This window comes from Microcebus murinus, chromosome 25 (genome assembly GCF_040939455.1).
Source record: "Microcebus murinus isolate Inina chromosome 25, M.murinus_Inina_mat1.0, whole genome shotgun sequence".
Lineage (NCBI taxonomy): Eukaryota > Metazoa > Chordata > Mammalia > Primates > Cheirogaleidae > Microcebus > Microcebus murinus.
The window spans coordinates 4110154-4125543 of record NC_134128.1 but is presented as its reverse complement, the minus strand read 5'-3'; the positions used below and the strand labels follow the sequence as shown (position 1 = coordinate 4125543).

General features: G+C 40.5%; 1 protein-coding gene across 1 annotated transcript in view; it reads right to left on the bottom strand.

Annotated features, from left to right (window-relative positions):
• ODAD2 (outer dynein arm docking complex subunit 2) overlaps positions 1 to 15390 on the bottom strand; it is a 144662-nt gene that overhangs the window by 115209 nt on the left and 14063 nt on the right. The window contains exons 4-10 of the mRNA XM_020284096.2: positions 14081 to 14273; positions 13416 to 13522; positions 13080 to 13216; positions 11145 to 11261; positions 7836 to 8035; positions 6360 to 6455; positions 2353 to 2500 (exon numbers count right to left, since the gene is read on the bottom strand). Of these exons, the coding sequence (XP_020139685.1) occupies positions 2353 to 2500; positions 6360 to 6455; positions 7836 to 8035; positions 11145 to 11261; positions 13080 to 13216; positions 13416 to 13522; positions 14081 to 14273 (998 nt within the window). The remainder of the gene's footprint in view (positions 1 to 2352; positions 2501 to 6359; positions 6456 to 7835; positions 8036 to 11144; positions 11262 to 13079; positions 13217 to 13415; positions 13523 to 14080; positions 14274 to 15390) is intronic.

Below are 15390 nucleotides of genomic sequence, written 5' to 3'. Positions count from 1 at the left end.
TCTGTTCATGTTCTTTGCCCACTTTTTGATAGGGTTGTTTGATTTTTTTCTTGCTGATTTTCCTGAGTTCTAAATAGATACTAGTTATCAGCCCTTTATCGGATGTGTAGCTTGCAAAAATTTTCCCCATTCTGTAGGTTGTCTGTTTGCTCTCGTAACAGTTTCTTTAGCTGTGCAGAAGCTTTTTAATTTGATCAGGTCCCATTTATTTATTTTTGTTGTTGCTGTGATTGCCTTTGGAGTCTTCTTCATAATTCTTTGCCTAGACCAATGTCTGGAAAAGTATTTCCAATGTTTCCCCCTAGAATTCTAATAGTTTCACACCTTAGGTTCAAGTCTGTTACACAGCATGAATTGATTTTTGTGAGAGTTGAAAGGTGTGGATCCTGTTTCAGTCTTCTGCATGTGGCTATCCAGTTTTCCCAGCACCATTTATTGAATAAGGATTCTTTTCCCCAGTGTATGTTTTTGTCTGCTTTGTCAAAGATTAGATGGCTATATGAGGATGGTTTTATATCTGGGTTCTCTGTTCTGTTCCACTGGTCAATGTCCCTGTTCTTGTGCCAATCCCAAGATGTTTTAATTACTATAGCCTTGTAGTATAGTTTGAAGTCTGGTAAATTGATACCTTCCATTTTGTTTTTATTGCCTAGGATTGATTTTGCAATATGGGGTCTTCTCTGGTTCCATATGAAGCGTAAAATTACTTTTTCTATATCTGTGAAAAATGATGATGGTATTTTAATAGGGATTGCATTGACTCTGTAGATCACTTTGGGTAGTATAGACATTTTAACAATGTTGATTCTGCCAACCCACAAGCATGGTATAGTTTTCCACCTGTTTACATCCTCTGGTATTTCCTTCCTCGGTGTTGCATAGTTCTCCCTGTAGATGTCTTTTACCTCCTTGGTTAAATATATTTCTAGGTACTTTATTTTCCTTGTTGTTATTGTGAAGGGAATTGAGTCTTTGATTTGGTTCTCAGTTTGACTGTTATTGGCATATACATTTATAGCATGATAAGATCTGTAAATAAAGGCTGACTGATTAGATTGTACCCACTTTTCTCCTACTTGCTCCTATCTTGGTGCCTAGAAATGCCAACCTTTACCTTTGACTCAGCCACCAACATTTTCTGCTCTTGTTTTCCACAATGCCAGCAGAATACACTGAATTATTAATAGTAACATATCTTTGATGATTATCCCTCTTTATTTCTCAAAGGATAATTAGAATACCTTTTCCCATTTCCCAATTTTTCTTGGGATTCAGGAAAACATCATTTTTTTTTTTCTGAGAAATGCTGGGAATTCCAACTGAGGTCATGTCCATTAGAGGAAGGGAGCATGTTTTCCTTGCAGGACAAGCATATTTAGTACTTTAATGTCTACAAGACTGTGTCTGTGCAGAGGGCCTATGTCTAATTCACAGAAATGTGTAGTCAGGCTATTTCACATGCTACTTTGAGGTCACCTCAAAAGCATGGTAGAGTACCCTTAAGCAATCACATAAATACCTTTAAATATGCAAAGCCACTAGCAAATGCCCTTGGTTGATTTGAACAGACATAGAAAAGCAGGAGGAAAACATGAGGTAAGTCAAAATGCTTTTTCCACAAGTACTTTTGGATCTCAGCTTTCAACAAGGCCTAGATATCATCAATATCTGCCATCTGCTATCAGAAATGAATATTATTCATAGATTTGGCAAGCCATTTTCCTTGCCTTACCCCCGATTCAAGGGCTTAAACACATTATATGGGCCAGTTATATCATGTAAAATATTCTCATACATGTTATCTGACCTAAGAGAGAAATAGAAACAGTCCAATACATATATAAGCACCTACAACATGTCAGATACCACACTACATGTTTCAAATGTGTTTTCTCAAATCTCAAAATAATCCTATGCACCAGGTATCAGTAATTTCATTCCATGGATTCAGAAAACTGAGGTCCTAAACCATAACTTTTCAATGGCTACATCAAGAATAAGAGATACAGCCTAAAATTTAACCTAAGTCCAGCTTCAAAAATCCATGCTCTTTCTAAGACACCATACTGCAAATCATAAAATGATGGCAAGTCACAATATCTGGTGTCTGTCTTGCCCAGGCCCACTCCCCAGCCAGGAGAGAAGGCTGGTACCAGGCAGCCTGACTGCTCCATGAGGACTAATTTTGCTTCAGGGAAATGAGACCTTCCCCTGCACACACTTAAATAACAACAGGAATGCTTACTGCCCATCTTTGAAAGAAACATATAGTAAACTTGGATGCAGAATATATATTTGTGGGAAAGTATTTAAAATGAACACTGAAAAAATTGCAAAAAAGGTCTTTCTTACCTTTAAATATTTCACCAGCTTCTGAATTTGCCAATATTCCGATGGCAGATCTGCATTTGCTTCCTGACGATGATCAGGTGTTTCTTCATCTTCCTCACTCTCTGAGGAGCTGTCACTCACAATTTCCTCAATCCTTTCAACACTTTTGCTAAGAATAATAACAACAACAGTGAATGTACGAGCGCTGTCTGGAAAGTATCCAGCCATGTAATATGAGAAGTTATATTGACAGTGGCTGGATAATTTCTGGACAGCCCTTGTATACATATAAGCTACAGCATGGAGAGGTAGCTTATATTTATAATAAAAATCTTCAAAGCAGCCAGAAAAACTGATGTATTATCTATAAGGGGAAATAATTCAAATAACAGCAGCTTCTCAACAGACACTGTGAAGGCCAACCCCCTCAAGTACTGAAGTGGGGTGGGAAATCCAGAGTCCTACACCAAGTAAAAATGTCCAAATATCCTTTAGGAATGGGGAGAAATCAAGACATTCTTAGATGAAGGAAAACTGAGGATTTATCACCCATAGACCTACCCTAAAAGAATGGCTTTAAATAGTTATGTAAACAGAAAAGAAATTATGAAAGGATTCTTAGAACATCAAGGAGGAAGAACGAATAATGGAAAAAAAAAACAGATAAATCATGCTTGATGGTTGAAGCAAAAATTATAACACTCTATAATGTGATTTTCAATGTACATAGAGGAAATATTTAATACAATTATATTGTAAATGGGGGAGGATAAAGTAACAAAAGGAGATAAGGTTTGTATACTTCATTCAAACTGGCAAAAGTCAACACTAGTAAACTATAAGAAGTCACATGTACATAATACCTGGAGCAAATACCAAAATTACTATAGACAAACCAAAGTGGATTTCTCTACAGTGTTCAAGTAATCCACAGACAGACAGGAAAAAGAAAACAGAAAAATGAAAAACTGAAGAGACAAACAGAAAACTACATAAAAGGGCAGACTTAGGCCCTAACTTATCAGTAATGACATTAAAGGTAAACTATCTAAATACACTCATTAAAAGACCAAGTTTGAATTAGTGGATTAAAAACAAGAAAAGAGAAGCTAACTACACATACTGTCTTCAAAAACTCAATTCCAATATAAACATATGAGTAGTTCGAAAGCAAAAGGAAGAAAAAAGATATACCATACAAACATTAATCAAGAGAAAGCAAAAGTGGCTGTATTAATATCAGATTAAATAAACTTCAGAAAAAAAGAAATCACTAAATTACCTGGGATAGAGGGGACATTACATAACAATAAAAGGTTAATCTGCCAGGGAGACATAGCAATTCTTAATATATGTACACCAAACAACAGAGCTGCAACATATGTGAAGCAAAAACAGAATTAAAAGGGAAATAGAAAAAACTCTACAATTATAGTCAAAGACTTCAACAGCTCCCCTCAGTAATTGATAGAATAACCAAAAAGAAAATAAGCAAGGATATAGAAGAAATCAACACCATCAAACAACAGGATTTAATTCACATGTGTAGAGCACTCCAGCCAACAACAGCAGAACACACACATCTTTTCAAGCACCCAAAGAACCTCTACCAAGATATGCTGGTCCACACAAAACGACAACTTGAAAAGAATTGAAATTATACAGTATGTTAAATGACCACAATGAAATCAAACTAAAAATCAAGAAAAGAAACATAACAGGAAAATCTCTAAACACCCAAAAGCTAAACAATACACTTTTAAGTAATCAAAGAGTCAAAGAGAAAGTCGCAAGGGGAATTAAAAATGCACTGGACTAAATGTAAATGAATACACCATATCAAAATTTGTACTTGTACTCAGCTAGAGCAGTGCAAACAGGGAAATACATTGTACTAAATGCTCACATTAGAAAAGTCTCAATTCAGTAACCTAAAGAAACTAGAAAAAAAAAAACAAAAACTAGAAACTAATTTTTAAAAAGAAGAGCAAAATAAATCCAAAGCAAACAGAGGAAGGGGAATTATAAAGATAAGAGCAGAAATCAATAAAATTGAAAGCAGAAAAAAGTTCTTAAAAATGAATTTTTAAAAAGCCACTTCTTGAAAAGACCAATAAAATTGACAAACCTCTACCAAGATCGACCCATATACACACACAAATAGACACAAATGACCAACATTAGGAATGAAACATGACATATGTCACTACAGATGTTGCATATAACAAAAAGACAATAAAGGAAAACAAAGAACAACTGTACATACATAAATTTGACAACTTAGATAAAATGGACCAATCCCTTTAAAAGTACAAACTATCACAACTTATCCAATATGGAACAGATAATTTTGAACCACTCTACAACTCTGAATGTAATTCAATTCATAATTTTAAGACTCAAAACAGAAATTTTCAAGCCCAGATGGTTTCACTGCAGAATTACACAAAACCTAGAAGAACTAACACCAATTCTACACAATCTTGTTTTAGAAAATTGAAAATGTGTGAATGGCAGTAAGTTCATGAAAAGATGTTCGACATCACGAGCCATCAGTTCAACATCACTAGCTAACATCAAAAGATGTTCAGTATCACTAGCCAAATGCAAAGACCACAATGAGATATCACTGCATAGCTTTTAGAATAGCTAAAATAAAAAAAAATAGCAATAATACCAAATACTGGCCAAGATGAGGAGAAATGAATCTCACATGCATCGCTGGTGGGGTTGTAAAATGGTACAGCCGCTCTGGAAAAGCCTGGCAGTTTCTTAAAAAGCTGAACATACAATTACCATGTGTTTCAGGAATTGGGCATTTATCCTAAGGAAATGGAAACTTAAATCTATACAAAAACCTATACACAATTGTTCAAAGTAGCTTTATTTGTGATAGCCAAAAACTGCAAACAGCTAAAATGTCCCTCGATAGGTGAATGACTAAACACACTGTGGTATGCCTATACCATAAAATGCTATTCAGCAATAAAAAAGAACAAACTATTGAGACATGCAACAACCTGAATGGGTCTCAAAGAGTATCATGGTGTTGAAAAAAGGCCAATATCAAAAATGTATTATTACATTTATATGACATTCTTGAAATGACAAAATTATAGAAATGGAAAACAGAGTAGTGGGGTACACAAACCTACACATGTGATGAAAGACATACACACTGTACCAATGTTAATCTCCTGGCTTCAATTGTTTTGCTATACAGCTGTGTAATACGTAGCCACTGGGGGACCCGGGTGAGGGATGGGTGAGATCCCTATTATCTATGAAACTTCCTGAGATCTACAATTATTTCAAAATAAAAAGTTTTAAAAATTCTTTAACAAAATGAATATTTTATTATGGTGAAGCAAGAGTAAAATCACCATAAATGTACCACTGTGAACTTGTGTTTCTTCCGAGCATACAAACTTTATCATGTGGGACTCTGCCATTTGTCCCCACCACCACTGCTCTGAGACTCCCCTGTCACGCCACTTTAGTTGTCAAATGCCCAAACATTTTTAATTTCCAAACTCACTCTTCCAAATAGAGTCACAAAGGTCAAACGCCCCTTTTGGAAAATCAGGTGAGAAGTTTACTAGTCGGCCTTGTAAGGATCACTGATTGTTTTAATCAGTAACAACATGTGTCACTTTAGAATTGGCAGAGACATCGGGGACCAGAAAAGGGAGGCCCAGGCAGATGACACGACTTCGCCAGGACATGATTGCTGACAAGTCAGGAGCCCAGTGTCCCTCACACTCAGCTTGCTGCTCTTGCGTTGAGTACATTTCTTTGCCTACAGTCAACTAATACCCGTAAGTCACCGTATTTCAAGCAACTCTGCGTGAGAAGGCTATCTTGTAAACGGATTTAAAGAAATCCAGTATTTTCCTTTTCACTGACATTCCTAGTAAATGTCAGCGTAAGTGTCTCAGGCCCCTGATGTGAGGACGGTGAGGACGCCATTAACCAGCCTGTGGCCAGCCCAGCCGCGCAGGTGGCCGGGGCGCCGCCGGGACACGTACCGCAGTAGCTGCGGCCGGCCAGGGGAGGTGGACGTTCTCCCCTCAACCTTTCCTCCTCGCTTCTCCTCTTGGCCGTCTTTTCCTGAGCTCTTGCGGCTAAAAAACAAACAAAAACTAGGTTTATCATTTTATGCTTATGAGTAGGAAATAGAAGCTGGAAATGTGTACACATGGTGCGTATTTTCACGTACCCAAAGGATGTGTGCTGCTGACCCAGAGGACGACTGAGTGCCAGCCTCTCCTGACCCGGGAGCTGCCCGCCTGCTCCTCAGCGCAGCCGTGTGCTCGTATGTTCAGAAAACCCCGTGCCCAGCGCTCCTCTGTGCTCGGCGCGGCCTGCACAGGCTGCCGCTGTCACCGGCCCCTCACCCCGTGTCTCCTGCGCTAGGCGCTGACCACCCTCTGCCCCGGTCGCCTCTTTCCTTGTCCTCCCCACCAACGCTGCCACGGGGCCTGCACCCGGTTCTCCCGCCCGTCCCAGGCTTACCACAGTCCTGGGCTCTCGCTGTTCTTTTTAAGTACTAGCTAAGGAATTTCGTAACTGAAAGAATAAGCACACGGGAAAAGCAGTATTTTGAAACTCACTTCCCAGGTAATAGCGTTGCCTGTACATTTTTAATTTTCAGACTGTTCCTTTCAAATAGAGTCACAAAAGTCAAACACCCCAAATCAGCGCGAATCGGATGAGCAAGGGTGTCCCCCTTCCCCCAGTCGCTCTCTGGGTGGGCTGGTTGGCTTCCAAGACAGAATCACCCTGTGGCTCTCAGAATCTCTGGAGGTGAAGGTCCCGTGTGATCACCCAGAAGTCGGTTCTTAACCCAATCTTGTGAAAACACACACATTAAATACACCCTGAGACTTGTAAGATCTTTGCTGAATTTTAAAATGTGCTCTAGGTGCTCTGACTGCCTCAGCTTTAAGCAGGATTGACCCTGGGTCTTCACTTTGCCACCTGTTTGCAGAGGGCTCCAAACGGAGCTAGTTTTGTACATTTCATACGTTCATCAAACCAGAGTCCACTTTACGTGGGCCTGTTAAGGTTTTTGAGACTCCAGCCCTTTCATGGCATTGCGGTTCTGTTGCTAGAGAAGACAGCACCTCTACCGTTTCCCTAATGGATACCATGCAATTTAGTCACTCCGAGCTCTCCCTGCGCTTCCTGGGCCAGGTCCCCACCACTGTGTTTACGTTTCCCAAGAGACTTCTCCATTGGTTCTGGCAGCTTTCCAGGGGTCATTTGTCCCAACTCACCCACCACTTGAAAGTAAACTGGGTTCTTCCCCTCCCAGTGCTCCAAACATGAACTCTGCTGCTGTCCCGTCTTCCCACTTGGACACAAAAAGCAGCAGAAAGCCACCAGTTTGTACTGCCAAGGGACATGTCAGTATGTACTCTGTATTTTTCTGCTATAAGATAAAGTTCCGTGAAAACCTGGGCCAATATGTGAGCATCTGCAAACCTATCATGTGCACCTACTCTTTGAAATCGACGGTGGCCTTCCAGTTTAAGCTGGGTTCCAATCTCTTGGCCATTTGATTCTTCCCAAAATTGATTTGGTTTTTCTCCAGTGGCTTCTTGTCTGAATCAGTAATAGCTTTCTGTAAGGTGTCGGCCTCCTCCTTGGAAGTCTCACCCGGCTGATCCATTTCCTTTTGTTGTTCTTTGAAATCAATTGCCTGTATATAAAAAAAAGAAATTAAGAATAATTTTTACAATGATATCATTTGTGAAATATCTATATGTGGTCTTGTAGGATAGGTCCTAAAGTACAGCCTTTTGACAGAATCCAAATTTTATAGAACAAATCCTTTTATTTTTACTAATACATGTTTGTTCGTCTTTTATATTTTTATTTTATTTTTTAAATGAATGTATTTAAAATACCAAAGAATAAAAAAATTTTCAATGAAATAATTCTCCCAGACTGGCCGGCACAATTAGAACATTAGTAAGCCATAAGGGCCAAATTGATTGCTGCTCCGCTCATGATTTAGTTCTAACTTCCCCCGCCTGCCTGGCCCCACCACTGTGCAAGGGTGGTTGGCGAGAGTTTATGGGGGTCAAGTACTCTAGTCTGCTATCAGCTTTTGACAGAGGTGCACTAGGTTTCTGTTTGTAGTGGGATTTGTGAATATTGCACAGCTCAACAGTATTTTTGAATTCTGTCTGCTTAACAGCCCATCATGTCAAAGAAGACCAAGAGAACACTGAAGGAAGAAAACAGATTTTTTAATGAGGATTGGGAGTTCCAATATTATCTTGTTTCTGCTGAAGATAAGATGATTTGTTTGCTTGTGATACTGCAATAACGACATTAAAGAAATTCAATGCTCATCAGCATTATAACGCTCATAAGGACCACAAATATTTTAAGTTAGAGGGAGAGGCACAAAAAGTCGTATCGTAGAATTTAAAAGATGAAAAGCAAAAGCAAAGACAGTTCTTTCAGGCAGTAAGAAGACCTCAAAATAATGCCACCAAAGCAACTTATAAAGTAACTTATATACTCAGGAAAAAAATGAAGCCATTCAGTGATAGAAATTGTGAAAGAATGCATTGTCAAAGGTGTAGGATGCTTAGACTCCGATAACATTTCAAAGTACAAACAACTGCCTCTTCCAAAGAGAACCGTAACTGACCCACAGCATGAATTAGCATGACCTTGGATTTGGCAATGATTTCTTAAATATGATCCCCAAAACACAGGCAACAAAAGAAAAAAACAGATAAATTAGACTTCATCAAAATTATAAACATTTGTGCACCAAAGGATACTATCAAGAAAGTGAAAAGACAACCCACAGATTAAGAGAAAATATTTACAAATCTTCTATCTTATAGTGGGTTAATATCCAGAATATATCAAAACTACAACTCAACAACAAAAAAAAGACAATATAATTTAAAATACGGGCAAAAGACTCAAATAGACATTTCTTCAAAGGAAGTGTTCAAATAACCAATAAACACATGAAAATGTGCTCAACATTAGTAATCGTCATTGAAATGCAAATCAAAGCCACCATGGGACACCATGTCACATTTACTAGGATGTCTGGAATTAAGCAACAACACAGAAAAGAAGTGTTAACTAGGATGCGAAGAGATTACATTGCTGATAGGAATATAAAATGGTGCAGCCACTGTGAATAAAACAGGTTGGCAGTTCCTCCAAAAGTTAAATACAAATAACCATATGACCCAGAAATTCCACTTTTCGGTATATACAAAAAGGAATTGAGAACAGGAATTCAAGCAGAGATTATACACCAATATTGACAGCAGCATTATTCACAAGAACCAAAATGTAGATGCAACCCAACTATGCCCCAAGAGATGAGTGTGGTGTATACATAAGTGGAATATTACTCAGCCATAAAAAGGAATGAAATTCTGACACAGGTTACAACACGGATGAACCTTGAAAACATTATGCTAAGTGAAAGAAGCCAGACACAAAAGGACACTTATTGCATGATTCCACTGGTATGACGTATCTAAAATCAGCATTAATGGAAACAGAGAGCAGTTTAGAGTTATCGATGCCTTGAGGGACAAGGAACGGGGAGTAGAGTTTAGTTTGGGGTGATGAAAAAGATTTGGAAATAGACAGTAGTGGCAGTTGCACACCCTTGTGAGTGTAATTAATGCCACCGAATCTATCCCGAAAATGGTTGAAATGGCAAATTTTATGTTTTATGTATATGTTTAACTACAATAATAATAAAAAAGGAAAACTGAGGTGGAGGAAGCAGGCGCCCACACACCAGGAGGCGGAAGGTCACAAGACATTTGCAAAGGGGGTGCGGGACAGGGCGGGTCTGCCGGGACAGCGCAGCGCCCGGAAGCGGCAGGGCCACAGGGAAATGCATGTTCCATCTGATCGAAACCTGTGGGGCTGACACACTCTTTTTTGAAATTTTATTTCTTTATTTTTCTATAGACATGGTCTTGCTCTGTCCCCCAGGCTGTATGCAGTGGTGCCGTCATAGCTCACTACAGCTTCAAACTCCTGGGCTCAAGCGATCCTCCTGCCTCAGCCTCCCGAGTAGCAGGGACCACAGGTGCGTGCCACCATGCCTGGCTAGTGTTTTTAGAGATGGCGCCTTGCTGTGTTGCCCAGCATGGTCTTGAACTCCTGGCCTCAAGTGCCCCTCCCACCTTGCACTCCCAAAGTGCTGGGATACAGGTGTGAGCCATGGTGCCCAGCGCCCTACATACTCTTGGGAATCACCCTGGGGTTCCATGTATAGCATTTGTGTTTCTTACCTAACTTGCATATCCTTCCTTCCCACCATCAGCTTCAACCAAAATTTTATCTCATAAAATAATATATTGACTGATTTCTTTATCCAGCACTATTTCTTTCAAAAACCATGGAAGACACAAAAACAGCACAGTTCTTGTGCACATATAGCTAGCTTACTTATTGGGATAAGCCGATTAGGCAGCAATCATGGGATGCCCAGACAGGATAAAAATAAAACATTTAGGCATCATTAACAGGGATGAGTCTTCTGTTCTTAATGATATTAATTCAAAAGAGAAGATGAAAAAGTCCTATATAGAAAGCAATTTGAAATAGTATAACTTTTACCTAAAGAAAATCAGAAACATTTTTACAGAACTATATTTACAATATTTATTTTGTATTATGTAGTGAAAAACACTAAAAATGAAAAGCTGTGTCCAAAAATAGGTTCAATCACTCTCTATTCCGCTTGTACTATAAAGTTATAGTTGAGTAACACATTATGCAAGTTCTAAAGAGACCATAAAACTTACGTGTTTAGACATATTTTCGGAAAACTTTGCTGATTTTTCTGTTAAAAATGTGACAAGATCTTTATAAATTTCACCTTTTCTCTCATAATCAATGTCTGCCTCATCGTCTGTTTTGCCCTTTGGGGGAAAAAAAAAAGTTTGGTGCTATGATTAATGTAACAACAGGCAACAGGAACCTGCTCAGCACATCACGGCCTAAGCACACGGTCGTTTCCTCTCTACAGGGTCCAGGTGGTGGACTTTGCAGGTGACATGCACAGGCAAACCTTCCCGTTAATGTTATCTAGTTGTTCACTCACTCATTCCTTCGCCGGGCCGTTCATTCATTCTTTCGGCAGTTACTGGGCGCCTGCCACACGCGCTCGGGCCCTTTTCTGCTCAGCAGAGAAGAGCTGCTTCTCTCTGTTCTCCTCTACTGTGACAAGGCATTATGACGTCAGAAGCCTCAGCTGGTGAAGTCACAGAAGCCTGGAGATTAGAATGTCCCCACAGGAAAGCCCATGTCTTTGTTTGTCACACTCTGTTCTTGTTCCGTGTGGCGCGGTTGCTCCAGGCTCACTTTCCAGTGGGGTTGGGGTCCCTGCAAAACCCTGTGCACCTCCACCCCTCTCCTCCTTCCGTCCCTCTCCTCTCCTAATTCCCTGCCCTGTTATCGAAGACTCCCTGCCCCCTCTAGCACAGCAGAGGAAAGCATTCCTTCTTCTACCTTTCATTTTCTGATTAGAGTTCATTTTTCTAAAATGTAAGAACGAGCCAAGAGCAAAATCGTGTTCGGGTTGCTGCCTCGTCTCTGCAGACAGGGGCTGGTGGACTGTTAGTAAGCAAAGCACCACGGGGCGTGTGGCAGGGACAGGCAGCCCCTGCAGAGGCGCCGGCACGTGGGCACCAAGCCAAGGCGAGGTGCAGCGACTCTCGGGACAGTCCCGGGGGCGGCTGGCTCCCCATGAAGGATTTGGGGCCCCTCTGCACAATCTGCTTGTGAGCACCAAATGTGTGTTGAAGACACTAAGGGCAGGATGGCGCAGAGGGGACAGCTACGCTCTTTCTAGCGAGTTCAGTGAATAGGGATGAGGCTAACATGTGTTTTCATCCACGTGCCGTGTATCTCTCTGCTCAGAACTCACCGCCCCGTTCTGCTTTGGGCGGCCTGGGCCGGCAGCCTGCAGAGCTGCGGCTCTCCTCCCGGCAGGTGAGCAGGTGAGCTTCCCCGCGAAGCTAAGGGAAGACTGAGAGGGCGGCAGGGGGAGGAGAGACGTGCTCCTTCCTTCCCGGGCCCGTCCCTGTCAGTCGTCCCTGCACGGCCCTCCGTTCCCTGGCGGCAGGGGCTTCCAGTGGCAACTGGAAGTTGGTTCCAATTCCCAGGTTGGATTTTTCTCACGGTGCCAGAATGACACTGGCCACGTCCCCCGCGCCCCGAGAAATGTCATCATCAGCCATCTTCAAAGGCCCCGGCCCCGCTCTGCCAGCTCTGCAAGGACCCTCCTCTGAGCTCCTGGGGACCAGCCCCAAGTGGGCAGTGCCCGCTCCCACGGCTGAGTCCCTGCTTCCGGAGACTGCCTCAACTCTGAGGGACAGTCTGGAAGTGGCCCCTGCCCAGAGCGTCACAGGGCTCGTCCTCCAGCCTTCTACGTTTGGATGCCCCTCTGTGACTCGGCTCTTAGGATGAAAGCTGCAGGTGTGACTTCTGCATTATTAATACCTCAAGGCTCTTTCCTGCCTTTTCTTTCCCTAAATACCTGTGTAACTAATCAGGGAACTGATTATGTTAGAGATGGTTTAGTTTTATAAAGTGGAATGGCCCACTTTGAGGCCTGTTCCTTAGAAGACTGGCTTATTAGTGACCTGCAACAGGAAATAATGGTTCTAGCTCTCAGATGATCCAGCCAACAAGCAGAGTCCGCCGGCGTCAGTTATGTCTTCTAGAAAATTACTTACACCATTTAAAAACACTCCTTCTGCACTGCAAGTAATACACAGAGCTTCAATGTCGTGGGGCTTCACCAGCACGTAGCACATCTCCCCACGGATTTGTCTCCAAGGTGGGGCTCTACATCCATTTGAAAATTCATAATCTGAAACCAATCATCAAAAAATTAATGAGTTCCTTAACCTACACGTTTGTGAACTGTGTTGGCTTCAACATAATAAACATTGTTGCAATTGAAGTTCTCATTTTCTTAAACCTTCAATTCTAAGGTAGTCAGTGAAAGCATTTTGGAAATATAATTATGAAAATGGAAATAACGTAAAATGGTCTGAGAAGATAGAAACCTGAGGTGTATTCGATAGATTCCAAGACTGTTTGTTCTCCTTTTCCTGAGAATCGTTTGAGTAGCTCTATGTCCTTGTTAACAGACACTGGATTTAAGCGTATTTCTCTGAAATAAATGTTTAAAACGTCAGTTTAAATGCTTTAAGACAGAATACAGAAAACACATGAACATATTCCACTGTATCAGGGGAAACATCTTTTTTATAATTAAAATGCAGTTAATTTTAGCCATGTTATAATCTCATAATACTGTTAAAACATAAAGGAATTAGTGATTATGTTTAATGTAACATTAAATATTTACTCATTTCTTAATACTAATACTAGAATACTAGAAAATACCAGGAAAACGAACAAGTTTTGGAGTATACAAACTCCACCTGATATTTCTATTATAATTTAATAATTGCTGTAATAGTCTTAAGTCTTTAAAAATAATACAGCCACTTATGTCTTCAGAATTGAATGAAACCCCACTACAATGCTTTAGCAATGTCAACTGCAAATTTTAATCTTTAGAAGTACAATAAATAAATCCCAATAAAATGTAATGTTAAAGTCATAGTAATAACTCCCATACTTTATTTTTCTTGTTTTTTTCTAAAACCCTGAAAGCAACTTTTGTAACTAATTTTTAAAGGTTTCCTTTTCTTTAAAGACTCACAGTGAAATGTGCTTTAGAGAATGATTGAGCAGGTGCAAATCCAGTTGCTTAAGCAGCATTGCGAGCTTGATCTTAATCCCAATTTCAGGATCATCATCTTCGTTAATTTTATCAAGAATATTAAATGCAGTTGAGTCTTCTTGCATTGTATTATATTCTGAGCCCAGGATTTTCGCTACAGGGTCTCTATTAGCTAACAACAACAACAACAAAAAAAAACAAATAAAAATTATCCTCTTGTCTTCTAGTACAACAAACATAAAGACTAACAAATGCTTCAAAGCTCACTCAAATGTGTTTCTTTCATTAAGCTTTTTCTCTAACCGACCCAGTTAGAATTCATCTCTACTTCTGAGAGTCTGTTGTACTTAAGACCTTTCTTACAAATCACGGGATGCTCTGCTTTGTATTGTAATTCATCTGTGTATGTCATCTCCCTAATAGGACAAAGGCCAAGACATTCTTTTTATCTTTTTTATTGACTGTGGAGCATTGTTCAGAATACACATTCCATTAATATATTCAGAATGTATTCAAAGATAGAGAAATACAAGTCTCCTTAGAGGAATCATCACTAGCACTCTGCGTGTGTGTGTGTGTGTGTGCGTGTGTGTGTGCGTGTGTGTGTGTGCGTGTGTGTGCGTGTGTGTGTGTGTGTGTACCAGCACTCAATATTCATAATGCATCCACTGCCAGTCTTTCCCACCTGTTCAAACTGCTTATGTTCTCAATGCCATTTGATCTTAGAGTTGGAAAAACACATCTAACCACTTTTCACATATATACATGCCAAAATTATAGCGAAAAACTTAAATACCAACTCAGGATCAAGGCTGACATAGATGTGAAAGTTGAACCTAGAGATGCTGAAAACAGAATTTGGTAAATGTCAAAAAGCAATATAGTTGAAAATGAAGGAGAAAGGGAAAAACCTTGTTTAGAACAGAGAAATCTGAGAAAGATGAAAATGCGTATGCATGGGACAAGGAGAGGGAAAGGCCTGCGAGGCTGACATGAAGACAAGCACAGTGATGGCCTCAGCCCCCCACCAGGAAATGGTGACGCCACCAGAAATAGCACAGCTGTAGGGCCAAGGACAGGACTGCACTGGGGGAGGGGACAGCAGGGAAGAGAAGACCAAGGAATCTACGTGGTCTCAACTTATCAACCTTATGGCTGTCATCGCATAACCACGTATGAGAAGACATCCTAGAGACTTCTGGGGAGAGACATGAGCCTGCCAGTCTGCCGGGCCCCATGCAGCTGTCCCAGAAGGGCTAAATGCAGCCGGGGTGAATATTTAGCCGCAT